The 14,026-nt window shown below is 41.8% G+C and overlaps 1 protein-coding gene across 1 annotated transcript; it reads right to left on the reverse strand.

The window, feature by feature from the left end:
* Window positions 1-1,067: 1,067 nt before the first annotated feature.
* MPHOSPH6 (M-phase phosphoprotein 6) lies at window positions 1,068-10,480 on the reverse strand. The gene is made up of 5 exons (XM_069456393.1): window positions 10,417-10,480; window positions 7,970-8,082; window positions 4,148-4,238; window positions 2,135-2,229; window positions 1,068-1,698 (listed from the first exon to the last, which is right to left on the reverse strand). Exons 1-5 carry the CDS (start codon window positions 10,465-10,467, stop codon window positions 1,566-1,568), a joined length of 483 nt encoding a protein of 160 aa, XP_069312494.1. The 5' UTR covers window positions 10,468-10,480; the 3' UTR covers window positions 1,068-1,565.
* Between the last annotated feature and the right edge of the window lie 3,546 nt (window positions 10,481-14,026).

Consider the following 14,026-nt stretch of genomic DNA (forward strand, 5'->3'; position numbering starts at 1 on the left):
CAGTGGGAGATAAAGGGTATCCTTTTCAGCTGCTGAGCTGTAATGTCCATGTTAAACTGAATCTTCTAGAGCCCATCAAGTGAAGAGTCTGGTAGAAAATGAAGCCAGGTTAGAAGAAAACGGAACAGAACAATGAAGAAAAACCAAGGCCTAATAACACAATTGGAAGCTCTTGACCTGCCTTATCTGCAGATCTACCCTTTGGGTTGATGTCCAGGTTGTGTGAGCCAATACATTTTCTTTAAACTACTACAAGTTGGGGTTCTATTTTTTTTGTGACAGAATTAATTCCTCACAAATCTCTATGGATACATTCATTAAAGAATGAGAAATAAAATAATGTTTGACAGAGAAAATGGGCAATGTCTCAATGTCCTAGGGGAGGAAGAAAGTGACGAGACTAAAGATTGAAAAAGAAGAAAGAGGTTAGGGTGGGTAATACTACCATTTAGTGACTCTCCCCTATAGAAAAGCAATTTGTTTTTTTTTTTGAGACAAAGTTTGGCTCTGTTGCCCAGGTCAGAGTGCAGTGGCGTCATCACAGCTCACTACAACCTCAAACTCCTGGGCTCAAGCCATCCTCCTGCCTCAGCCTCCCAAGTAGCTGATACTACAAGCACATGTCACCATGCCCAGCTAATTTTTGCTCAGGCTGGTTTTGAAATCCTGTCTTCAAGCAATCCTCCCACCTCGGCCTCCCAAAGTGCTAGGATTATAGGTGTGAGCCACTTCGCCTGGCCTATACTTAGTATTTAGAATAGGGTTCAGACTAGAAGGTGGTCTGGTCAGTGATAAATTCTATTGGGCTGTACCATAAGAAACTGATGATTGTTTTTGACCCATAAAAGGGAATTTCCTTTGGTTGAAGCTAATGTATCACTATATTCTAAACCGACGGCTGTTTATTTAAGTTACTATTTGGATAAAAGTTACATTACTAAATTAGACAAATTATTATCTGAAAGTATAAGAAAATAGAAAAAGTGACAGTAGATGTTTATTACAGAACAATTTTTTTTAATTAAATGCTTTAAACAAAAAACCATAATACCATACATGAACTGACAATGACCTGGTAGCATGCAAATACTTCAGGCTGGAGAAGTGTGTTTGTACTTAATGAATTTACATATAATAAATTTTGACATTTGATTCCAAAACGTATATATGATTTGGCCTGACACGATTAATAATTTAAAGTAAAACATATACATAAGGGCAATTTAAACATTGGTATTAATTTATATGAGTTGATTCAAGGTCAGTGACTGGAGATCTATATTAAAAAAACTTGAGGTCAAATAATCTTTAGGGAGCATCCCTGTACTGATGTACATTTGAAGATCAAGGGCTAAAAATCCACTCTCAATGAATACCATTAAACAAAAGATGCATAACATCCATCACACATCTGTTTCAAAAATGGCATGTTTCCAAAATTATACATCTCTTTACAAATAGACATTACAGTATTAAATAACTATAGAGACACCATCAGGATAAGTTCCAAAATACGCTGCTAACTTTCACAAGGCATTCCCGAGCTATCTCTTAAGGCATCCATTTTAATCTTGGGGCTTTAAGAACATCTTCTTTGCTTTAGTCAGTTTTACATCTCCATTTTCATCTTCTTCATAATTGGCACGGTCTCTCTTCTTGGCAAACTTTTTCCCAATTGTCCCCACCAAGGTCTCATATCTGTTAAGACAACACATGGCACCAGTTTAATTTCAAATAAGAAAAGTAGTAATCAAGCCTTGTCAAGAATACCAAATCACATATGCAACAAAAAGAATAAAAAAATTAAAACTATGATTGAAGGCGGTTGCCTCGTTGAAAAACTTATAAACTTCTGTAAGAATGACAAAATTCTCTATTTTTTTTACATGATCCTAAATAAATTGAGATGTACACTTTAAAATATATATTGGAAGCAGCACTGGAAATGAGCCCAACTGCCAGCCTGTGATAGGTCAGAATGCCCGAGGCCATGTAAGAGAAGGCAGATTACAGGCGCCTTCCTGCTGGGGCACTCCCTTCACAGCTGCGGAGGGCTGTGGGGTATAAGAAGTGTATGTGGGAGAGCCAAGAATTCAGGGTCCAGATTATAAAGCTGCCCCACGGCAATGGTTACCTTCTAGCCATCTCTTCATCTGACACATCAACCTCCTTTGCTTTGTCTTCAACAACTTCTGCTTTGTTCTTAGCATTCATCTGAAGCATTAATTTCTGAAAAATACACCAGCGTGGACCATCAGGGCTAGAAAAGGCTTGTGAAAGCAACTGGTGTCAAACTTATTTGAAGGTAGAGAAATCAAAGTCCCAGAATTTAGAAGACTAGTTAGAATTCACAAGGGATTCTCTGTAATATTAATACTTTAAAGCACAATGTGCTAACAGAGGTCAGCTCTGAATTAAAAAAATAGTAAGATAAAGCCCTGCTAGGTTATATTTAGTGTCAATTAATTTAAATTGTATTTGAGATCATAAATCTTGTTATTAATTACTCATACCTAAAGTAGGCATGCTGCTAACACGTTCCAGCGAGAGGGAGAAAGAAAAAAAATAAACTTTCAGATTTCCTCTGAACTTTCCTTTTTGAGGCAAATGGAAGAAGTACTACAGTTAACAGTAATTTTAAATGCATCTTGTGGTGGTGGTGGTGGTGATGGGTGCGGGTAAGGGGACAGCAAATTACTGGATGGAAGAACTGGAAGGCTGGCCCTGGTATAACGGAGGGAATCTGTATCTCAGCCTCAACCCTGACCCTTGGGGTGGATGATGCATCCCACATGAAGTCCCTGTGCCTCAGGAGTCTCCTCATCTTTTCATCACATTAACTCTCCGTGATGGTTATCTTCTGACAGATTTTGTTTTTAATGTGCAATACCTTCTTTATAGCAAGGGGAGGATAAGTCTCAACCAGCTTTTGCAACGTTTACAGGACTGATAATAAAATAGTTCAAGACCTTTTCCCAGGGAGAGTGTATTCAGTGTTACAGAATCCAGTAATTAGGGCCATTTTCTAATGCCCCCCCCACACCAGATTCTGAGGGCTGTTGCTGTGCCCCAAACCAAAGCAAAGAAAGTATATATTAAAAATAAATACTTTTGGTGTTGACTGTGTAAACATAACACCTTAATTATCACATACACCTCTTCTTGCCACCCGCCCCCCGCCCCCCAAGAAAGAACAGAAGGAAAACCAACCTACAATCATCAAATAAACTCTGGCACTTGGCTTAGTTACCTACAGGCATCCTGGAGAAGTAGTTCCTAACTGGGGATGACTTTGCCCAGCAGGGGATGGGCAAAGTCTGGAATGTCTGGCAATGTCTGGAAACATTTTTGGTTGTCACAGTTGGGTTGGAGGGTGGTGTGTGTGTGCTGGCATTTAGTGGGTAGAGAATAGAGGCCAGGGATGCTGTTAATCATCCTACAATGCTCAGGATAGCCACCATCACAAAGAATTATCTGGCTCCAAATGTCAATACTGACAAGGGTGAGAAATCCTGGCTTCAAGTGATATTTACAAAATTAAAGATCTACCTCACAAATGTCCATTTGGTTGGTCAAGTACTTGATAGGATGGCTTTTAACAAATGAGTTAGAGTTCTAATAAATGTTTGTTAAATAAAGTTCTGCTTCTCTACAAATCTGAAGCAGAAAAATTCAAATAAACAGCTCAGTTAAAAGCAAATATTCACTTTTCAAACAAAGTTTCCAAAGGATTCATTTAAATATCTATTTACAAGTTTGAATTAAAACCCGTCTATTGAAAAGTCAAATTACAGAATTTTTAAGTAACATTTTTCCACTAGAAAAGATACATTTATAAGTGCCAGAAAATAACTTTTCATAATAGCATCATATGAATAAAATCTTGACTCAAGTTGAAATTCTAACACTTACAGTGGCACCATCAGGGACTGTATACTGCTATATTAAATTATCTACTCAACTCTACCATAAAACTAGACTGCAATGTCTGCAATTTCTTTAAATAGGTATGGCGATATTTCAAGATGTGTTATTTTCTGTATAATGAGGAGAAATGGTACCTGGTGGGGAAAAACCTAAGCCCAATTATTAGCAGAAAAAAATTCAGTTGGAAAATTTTAAAATTTGAAGCAATTATGTTTACTACCTCAACCTCAGGATTAAATCCTCTGAATGACATTCTTCCATAGAGGAGATCTTCACATAACAAGAAACTCTGCTCTTCTATTATGAAACTCCTAAATGGGAAAATAAACCTACATTAATAGCTTATCTACTTATAACAAAGCACAGCAAACAGAAGTCAAGACTTTCAATGAAAAATCAATCTTATGGTTCTCAATGGAATCAAGTAAAAATACAGTAAGATTTATAACCTAGGGTTAAAAATAGAATCTGATTAATCTGACCACTAAAGGAATTAGGAGACAAGAGCTACAGGCTGGAGGCACAGCCTCTTCTGAAGGTTACATTAATTTGCATAAATACCTACATAATCTAAAGATCTAAAGTATGTATAAGAAACAATTTTCCAAAGTGGAAGCAAAGTTTCTTTGATGTTTACATCTCCCCACTAAGTTCTTACTAAATATCCAGGAGGGTCCGTGGGAAATAAGAGACTGAGCAGCTGTTACCAGAGTGTATCAGCTGGAGGTCTTAGCTGTGAACACCAAAGACTGACCCTAGATGACTTAAGTAGAGAAGGAATTTAATGTAGGGATACAGCTGGCTTTCTGTATCCACAGGGGATTGGTTTCAGGACCTCTGTGGAAACCAAAATCTGTGGATGCTCAAGCCTCTTAAATAAAATAGTGGGTTTTGCATCTGCAGGTACATACAGCCGACTGTACTGGGTATCTCATAGAATCACTGGAAAAGCTGGATGAACAGAATTGTAAAAAGGGTAGAAATAAGGTGGCTAGGTGGTTGAACCAAAACCAAAATCATGCTACAGATCTACTCTAGTAAAAACAGTGTTGCTGCTGAGAATAAACACTGGATACCACAGAGGGCATCCTGGCAGGCCACTATTCCCTGGGAAAAAGGATGTTACTGTCTCCAAAAGGGATTCTCATGACCCCACATCTAAGGTAAGCATATCTGTGTAAAGCCCTGCTATAAACTCTAAAGCACAGCAGGAAAGCAAACAACTGGTCTTTAGGCTTCTTCAGTGGTGAGTAGGCTCTGCTTTTCATCAAGATTCACTCATTCAGCAAACATTTATTAAACCAAACTGTGTGCAGGCACTGTTCCAGAAGCTGGGGAAGCAGCTGTGAATAAAAGAGCTCCTGCTCTCACAGAGGTCTAGAGAGTCTAGAGAGTGGTGCCCAATAATAAGTAAATAAGAAAGAAAACACTTACGTCATACAATGGATGAAACTAAAGCAGGCTATTTCATTCCTAAGGGAATAACTGGCACCAAACTAGCTCTCCCTCACCATAACTATCAGGTCATTAAATATGAAATGTTTAACTTTGGATCAAAAGTGATAGGATTAACTATTATCTGGAATAGTTCAGATAATACTGTGGAAAAAAATCACAAATACAAATGAGTAAAAAGGAATGAGTGAATTTTATATATTCAGTAATAAGGAATACACATACTGCCAACATTTATTGTGCTTCACTGTGGTGACTGCTTTAAATATATCATATCATTTGCTTTCATAAACTATGTGTATATATATATATACATATTATACCCAATATACAAATGATAAAAGACAGGTTAAGTAATTTGCCTAAGGTGAAAAGTAAGCAAGAGACAGAGCTGGACATCAAACCCAGGTCTGCACAGAGCCCACGTGCTTAATTAACAAATCCATTCCAGTTTCCCTGTTTAGGGTATCAAAAATAACAACACAACACAGATCCCAAGGACATATCATCCATGTGTCCCTCCAGACCTACTTTCCATCTTCTCCCTGGCTCTACTGCCTGAAAGGCTGATCTGAACGTACTACATGGAAGGGCTCCTGGCTGCCAGGTACCTGGCTCCGGTTGGCTGTGCCCTTGAATGAAAATAGCAGCTTTTGTAAGATGCTCTTTCTACACAGCCTGTCTCCATCCAGATCCAGTAACCACTCCCTCCCCTTGACCCTGCAGGTAGGAGAGGAAATTACTCCCACCACACAAGCCCAGAGGTAGTACATTGTCCCTAGGGGCTCCCCTATGCCCCATCCACACCTTGGTAGTCTCTGGTATGTTCTCCTCAATCTGATAGTGTCATCTTTTCCTGCCAACATCCTGAGCTGATTTACACACCTATACATAGATAGGATGCTGAGAGATGGCAAAAAGTTATTATTTACCTTCCCAGGAAAGGAATCTAAAGGTCATTTTCTGAGAATAATATACTATGTTGGGGGAAAAAAAGGATACTGAAAACAAGAAAGAAACAGTTCTGCTCTTCAATAAACAACTAGAATGCTAAGTTTAGTCAAGGCCTAAAATTAAATTATAGCTCCTTACCAGTAATGGCCCCCTCCTGTCTGTCACCCCTCCCCATCCACACTACCTCAGGCATTACCTTCTCCCTCCTCACCAATATCTTGCTTCCTCTGAGAAGCAAGTAGAGGGAGAAAAAGGACCATCCTCCCATCCCTCCTGATGGGACATATTTTATATCTTTAGAAAAGGCTATAGAATCTTCAAAAAAAGGTTCAGAGGTCAGCCAAATGAGCAAGGGAATATAACATGCTAAAACAAAAAACAAAGATCAGGTACAGCATGGAAAGACATAAAAGTGCCTGAAGATAGCAGGCAGCATCTTTAGTCATTTGACAAAAGTTTAAGCAAAACTACCATACCACAGAGCTTACTAAGGTTAAGAAAAAGAATCAGGGAGAAATGATAAATAGATTCCAGAAGGATTGAGATAAGTTAATGGATGATGGGAATTCACCCCTCCATTGAAAACTGTCATATTAAGCATCAGCCAAGCTTGCAGGTAAACAAGAAATAGTCTAGGAGTGCGTTAGCTTCAGCACTGACTAGCTGGGTAACCTTGGGCAGATTATCCTCTCTTGAGCTTTGGTTCCTCAACCACAAAATGGACAGAATGATAGCAGGCAGCTCTTAAGTTTGCAATTAGGATTCAATAACTAAGGGATGCAAAGCGCTTAGCTTAGTTCCCCATACACACTATACAGTCTATAGTATAGACTCAGTAAACATTACCTAAAATGAATGGTATTAAAAGTGGTAAAAATTGAAAAATAACGAAACAAAAAACTCCTGATCTGCCTTAAGATGCTCAGCCTAACAAAGAACTCTTGTTACTGAAACAAAACTGGAGAGGCCTGAAGTACACATTTTATCTTGGCAACTTAATATGAGTGAGTGAGAGAGAGAGAGAGAGAGCGAGCACATTATAGTTTCCCATAAAAGTTCCCAAATTATTATCTGAGATATATGGGCTAGATTTTTTTATTCAACGTAAAAAAACACACCATTGTTATAAATAATGGCTGGGGGCCAGTAAAAATGTGTAAATCTATGTAGAACTTTTATAGGCTTCACATTTTTTTTTTTTTTGAGACAGAGTCTCACTCTGTTGCCCGGGCTAGAGTGAGTGCCGTGGCGTCAGCCTAGCTCACAGCAACCTCAAACTCCTGGGCTTAAGCGATCCTACTGCCTCAGCCTCCCGAGTAGCTGGGACTACAGGCATGCGCCACCATGCCCGGCTAATTTTTTGTATATATATATTTTAGTTGTCCATATAATTTCTTTCTATTTTTAGTAGAGACGGGGTCTCACTCTTGCTCAGGCTGGTCTCGAACTCCTGACCTCGAGCGATCCACCCATAGGCTTCACATTTTTTTACAAAACTATTTGTGAGGCTAACTCAAGAAACTGAACAGAAACCATTTTATGGGCTTTATATCACTAGAATGGTAAGTCAAATTTATAGAGATTTCCCTCTCGATGTCCCAGGCATGATCAATACAAATTCTAATAAACCTACTCTTTCTCTGTCAGTGCTGGCAAATCCAAGTACCAGTGCTCTTCACCAATGAGTTTCTTTTCTTCCTCTTCTAGTTGTTTCTTCGTTTCTGAGTCCAGTCCCCTTTGCATGAACTGTCAAAACCAAAACAAAATCAGTGTCAGCAACAAAATTTTCCCATCTCAGAGCTGAGGAAAACCCAAATAACTTTCTTCTTCCCCCGCTCTCCTTCATTTCTCTAAGGATCCCATCTCACGTTCAAGGGGCAGGGTGATCAGTTTAGCTCTACTCTCCCAACTTTACACCAGAATACAAAGGACTGCATCAGAGCACAGAAAAAAAGCACAATGTGTGCTTCCTCTGGAAAACTTAAAAAAAAAAAAAAATCCTTAACATATTTTAGTTTTTCTGATTTAAACAGGCAACAAAAAACTATTCCACAAGTATCACACTAGATACTTTAGTTTTACATAATATGCAAAATAGCTCTGTACATATGGAAAGGCTGGAGCACCCTGTGAGTGTGAGTCAAGCACCTCCAGACTTAAGCAGCAGTTGAAGGCTCCCACTCTATAGCATCTCAGAACACACTCTGAAGCTAGTGATTCACAACTGAGGGCCCAGAGCAGGCACTGGCAAACTACAGTCCTCGGGATAGATGTCTGTTGTTGTCAATAAAGTTTTACTGGAACACAGTCACGGTCATTCAATTCTGAGCAACAACGGCAGACGTAAGCTGTTACAATAGAGATTGGCCCACTGGCCTCAAGTATTTATTATCTGGCTCTTTTTTTTTTTGAGACAGAGTGTTGCTTTGCCCTGGCTAGAGTGAGTGCCGTGGTATCAGCCTAGCTCACAGCAACCTCAAACTCCTGAGCTTAAGTGATCCTACTGCCTCAGCCTCCCGAGTAGCTGGGACTACAGGCATGCGCCACCATGCCCGGCTAATTTTTTCTGCATATATATTTTTAGCTGTCCATATAATTTCTTTCTATTTTTAGTAGAGACCGGGTCTCGCTCTTGCTCAGGCTGGTCTCGAACTCCTGACCTCGAGCGACCCACCCGCCTCGGCCTCCCAGAGTGCTAGGATTACAGGCGTGAGCCACCGCGCCCGGCCTATCTGGCTCTTTACAGAAAAAGTTCACCAGCCCCCATCCTAAGAGTGTACACCTCCCAACTCCCTGTTCATGACTGAAAACAAGTGAGTCAGGATTAAACCCTCAACCTCTCACATTTGTTCTATACGGCTGTGGTCCCCAACCCCCAGGCCGCAGACCACTACCAGTCCATGGCCTGTTAGGGACTGGGGTGCAGACCTCCGCCCGCCACCCCACAACCCTTCCGTGGAAAAACTGTCTTCCATGAAACCGATCCCCAGTGCCAAAAGGGTTGGGGACGGCATCTATACAGTACTTAGGTCTGGCTGAGCAGCTACGCTGGCTATGAGTCTCTGAGTGCGTCTGCTCCCTGCCGTTTCACAGTATACTCAGCTCTATCAGCATACTTAGTGTCTCCAGCTCTCCCGTCAGTAAGTTCTTTGTTTTCCAATGATACCGTCCCCTCTTTCCTTTGCTTCCAATGTCCGGTTGAATCTCCCCCACGTGGGTGGGGGTGTATAACTGTTTTAAGTTAATTTCCTCCTCCTTAACTCCAGAGGCAGATCTTTAGTCTGAGTCCTAATCACCCAGTACATCACTTGGCTTATTCCATGACCTAAAACAACTGCTAAAATCTTTGAAATGCCTGCTTGGCCAATCCACTCCCGTTCTCTGAAATCGATGTAATCATAAACCACTGTTTCAGTTGTCTCAAGAGGGATAACGATTGCAGGCACCTCAAAGGGTTATTATGTGAATTATACAGGTTAATATACACAAAGCACTTAAAACAGTGTCTGGCACATAGCAGGGACTGTGTTTGCTATTTTTGATACAGTTTCCCACTGCTCATCCTTAATTTGGTCTAAAAATTCACGGCCTGCTTTTCCAGCCCCATTTCTTGCTACTTGCCTTCCAGACATACTGAATCATAGTCAGTTCTTGGAAATCTCCATGTTTCTCTTTTCTTTCTTGCCCCTCAGACTTCTGAATTCGCTTTCTCCTCAGTTTAGGACGCTGTGCCTCCCACCCTCCCACTTACCCTTCAAGCTCTAGGTAAGGAACACTACCTGCAAAAAGCCCCGGTAAGCTCTCCAGGGATTCTGGCGCTTCTACCATCACTGCACTTGCTATACTGTATCCTTACTGCTTGCTTATTTGCGTGCAAGCTCCTATCCGACCCCAGGGTTCATGAGAGAGTCTGCTTAATTCACGATCGGGTTCCCAGAGCTTAACGCAGAGCAGACGCTAAGTGAATGAATGATCGCAAGCTGGAGGCCCTCGTATACCCGCCGCCTCGGCCCTGGCCAGGCCGAGAGGACCGGTGTCTCTACTCTACCATCCGGCCTGGCTCCCCGAGAGTTCCCGCACCTTCATGCGCAGCAGGTTCTTGGACAACTTGGTCTTCCGCTCGGCCGCCATGGCCGCTCTAAACCCGCGCAGCTCTCCAGCTACGAGCCCCGTCGCACAGGCGCGCTGCCGCGTGCGTAGCTGCGCCGCTTACGTAACGCGCGCCCCGCCCCACGGCCCCGCCCCCTCGTCTCGCGCTCTGGAGCTTCCCGGGCTCCTCTTGCGTCACCTCAGGGAGCGCTCGGCTGACAGAGAAGCTCCTGGTAAGCGCGCGCGTCGCCGGCGCGGGGAGGAGAGCGGCTTCCCGCCAGTCGGCAGACCCCAAAGAGGCCGAAATCGGAGCAGGCCCGAGATCCTGCCCGCTGCGAGCTGTGGGCCGCCTTGCCCGGGGCGTCGACCTAGTCCCCGTGAGGCCCAGCCCCTCAGGGACCCCGGTCCTGCCACGCCTCCCAGGCTCGGGTGTCCTAGCGAAGCCTTTGCTACTGTTGCCACACCTGCCAGCCGCCTGGACGTTCGTTCCTTATATCTACGTGACCTGGGTGGCGGGCTCCTCTGTTCTGGGTCGCTTTACTTGTCCTAGTTCTTTTATGTTCACAATAACCCCATGAGGTGGTACCGTCATCAGACTGGCCCCGAGTTACAGAATGAATTCGGGAGCGGGGTGTAATCCCAGGCAGTGCAGCTTCAGAATAGCCCGTGGACACTGTGCTACAAATGCAGTGGAAAACAGTGTAAAATCCACATATTAACGGTTTTGTGCGTCTCTGTGCCTAAGTGATCTGTCTGTTAAACAGGAAGACTAGCCAGAAAACAGGGATAGGTGCCACAACACATGTGCATGAGAAGGCTTTGTTTTAATGTAAAGAATTGAAAAACAAAACAAAACAAAACAAAACATAACATTAAAAACAAGGTAGCTTCAATGCTCTGTGTACCACCTAAAGATATTTTTCAAACCTTTCACGGGTCCCACACTTTGGAAAAGCCCCAACTTAATAGCATTTGAGCTAGTAGCACGCACTGTATGTCAAATTCTTGAGCTTGATATTTTATGGGCATTATTTAATCCTCATAAGAACTCTGAAAAGTACTGTTGTCATCATGTATTTGGGGACTCTGAGACCCAGAGAGGGTAAGCGACTAGCTGGAATTCACATAGTGGAGACATGGTAGAGCTCAGATTCAAAAAGCGTTTTGGATGTTAAAAGCCCTGTAGGGTTTCTCAGCGGCATAAATAAAATCATTGTGATGTGCCAAGTGGTTGCAGAAGCTTAATCACTTGTAACTATGTGTAAGACACTGGCGTACAAGAGTGCATAAAACACATGACTTCCCTTTCCTGGAGCCGACATTCTGGACATACGGGAGCGGTGATTGCCATGGAAGAAAGGAAAGGGTGATGTGATAGAGCAACTTTTAAGGTTACTTCAGCTAAGGTGGTCCAGAATGGCCCCTGTCAGATAATAGTGCTGAGGCTTGAAAGTTGAGAAAAACCTGTTGCATGAAGAACTGGAGATAAAGTGTTCTCAGAAGAGGGAATAGCAACTGTAAAGATCCTGAAGTGAGAACAAGACAAAGTCCCTGTTGTTATATAATTTACCAAGTAGGAATAATAGAGGTTAACCACATGTTACAGGCTGAATTGTGTTCCGCAAAATTCATATGTTGAAATCTTAACACCCGGTACCTCAGTATATGACTATATTTGGAGACAGGGCCCTTAAAAAGGTGATTAAGTTAAAATGAGGCCCTTGCTGTGGACCCTAATCCAATCTGACTGATGACCTTATAAAAAGAGGAAATTTGAACATAGATACCAGGGATGTGCAGGCATAAAAGAAAGGCCACGTGCAAGCCAAGGAGAGAGGTCTCAGAAGAAACCAAACCTGCCAATACCTTGATCTTAGACTTCTAGCCTCCAGAAGTGTGAGAAAATAAATTTCTGTTGTATAAGCCACCTGTCTGTAGTATTTTATTATCTTAGCCCTAGCAAATGGATATACCACATCATTAGCTATAGATTACAGTTGTGTTAGGAGCCCTATGAGAAAAGTCGGAGGTTCGTAGGAGGGTATAGCAAGGATACCTAAACCATTCTGGCCTGGCAAAGAGAAGGACTGTCCTAAAGGTGTGACATTTAAGCCAGATCGGAAAGAAGCGGAGTTAGCCTGGGGAAAGGCCTGCCAATCATTCATGTTGTTATGCTACTACCATGGCCACCATCCGTCCATAGAACTCTTCATCTTGTAAAACCAAAATTCTGTACCTATTAAACAATACTTCCCCAGCCCCCTAGCAACCACTATTCTATTTACTGTCTCTATGAATTTGACTTCTGTTCAGGATTTTGAAAGAAGTGCTGTGGGAGAAGAGGTGCAGGAAGAAGTGACTCCATCTGCCATCTGCATCCAGGAAGCTAAGAGATGACTCTGAACTAGGTCTTCAAGGATAAGCACATGTCTTGTCAGTTTATGAAGAGGAAAATAGCATTCCTGGCAGCAATAAGAGTATATGTTCACCATCTAAGGATGCAAGAAGCTCCATACCTTCCCTATGGACCCCTGTTGTTACCAATCTACGTGCACACTGGATTCTGATTTATTTTCCTGAAACATTGACATCATGTCACTCCCTTACCCTAAAATTTACAATAGCTGTCCTTGTCTGAGGGATAAATGTCAAATTCTTCAACCTGACACTCAAAATTCTATGTTTTTTTGACTATGAAAATACTTATTAAAACCAATCCTCAAGATCTACCCCTCAAAATGTAAGAAATGAAAAATGATTTAAGAGTAATAGTGTAATTTTAACTTTAAAAACTCCGTGACAGCAAAAATAACTCCTTGATCTCTCTATGCTACTGAATTGTAGAACACAGAGGATAGGTCTCATGTTCAATAATGTGTTAATCTGTTGTAGTTACACAGCCAAGGGTACATCATTTTAAGAGAAGAAATATTTCAAATAGGTCTTCACACAATTCTGATTCCTTTCATAATGGAATTTGTTGGAAGCGTGAAAGCCGCCAATTCTTGTCAACTACTGGATCCATCAAGAAAAGTTCCCCACTGGGCATGGTGGCTCATGCCTGTAATCCTAGCACTCTGGGAGGCCGAGGTAGGAGGATGGCTTGAGCTCAGGAGTTTGAGACCAGCCTGAGCAAGAGTGAGATCCCATCTCTACGAAAAATAGAAAAATTAGCCAGGCATTGTGGCATATGCCTGTAGTCCCAGCTACCAGGGAGGCTGAGGCAAGAGGATCTCTTGAGCCCAGGAGTTTGAGGTTCTAGTGAGCTATGATGATACTACTGCACTCTACCCAGCATGACAGGGTAAGACTGTCTTTTAAAAAAAAAATAAGTTTCCCTGAGTCTTTTCACTCCTGTAGCAGATTTAAGGCTGTGCTGCCCAGTACAATAGATGCTAGTCATATGGGTACTGAGCACTTGAAATGTGGCTAGTGCAACTGGAGAACTGAATATTTAATTTTAGTTAATTTAAATTTAAATAGTAGCTGAAATATTTTTTTTGTATGCACAGCTCTATTGTTTTTGAAGGACTGCATTTCACCTTAACCTTTGAAAATTTAACATCTGAATTGAGATGTACTGTAAGTATAAAATAACACA

Source organism: Eulemur rufifrons, chromosome 23 (genome assembly GCF_041146395.1).
Source record: "Eulemur rufifrons isolate Redbay chromosome 23, OSU_ERuf_1, whole genome shotgun sequence".
Taxonomy (NCBI): Eukaryota; Metazoa; Chordata; class Mammalia; order Primates; family Lemuridae; genus Eulemur; species Eulemur rufifrons.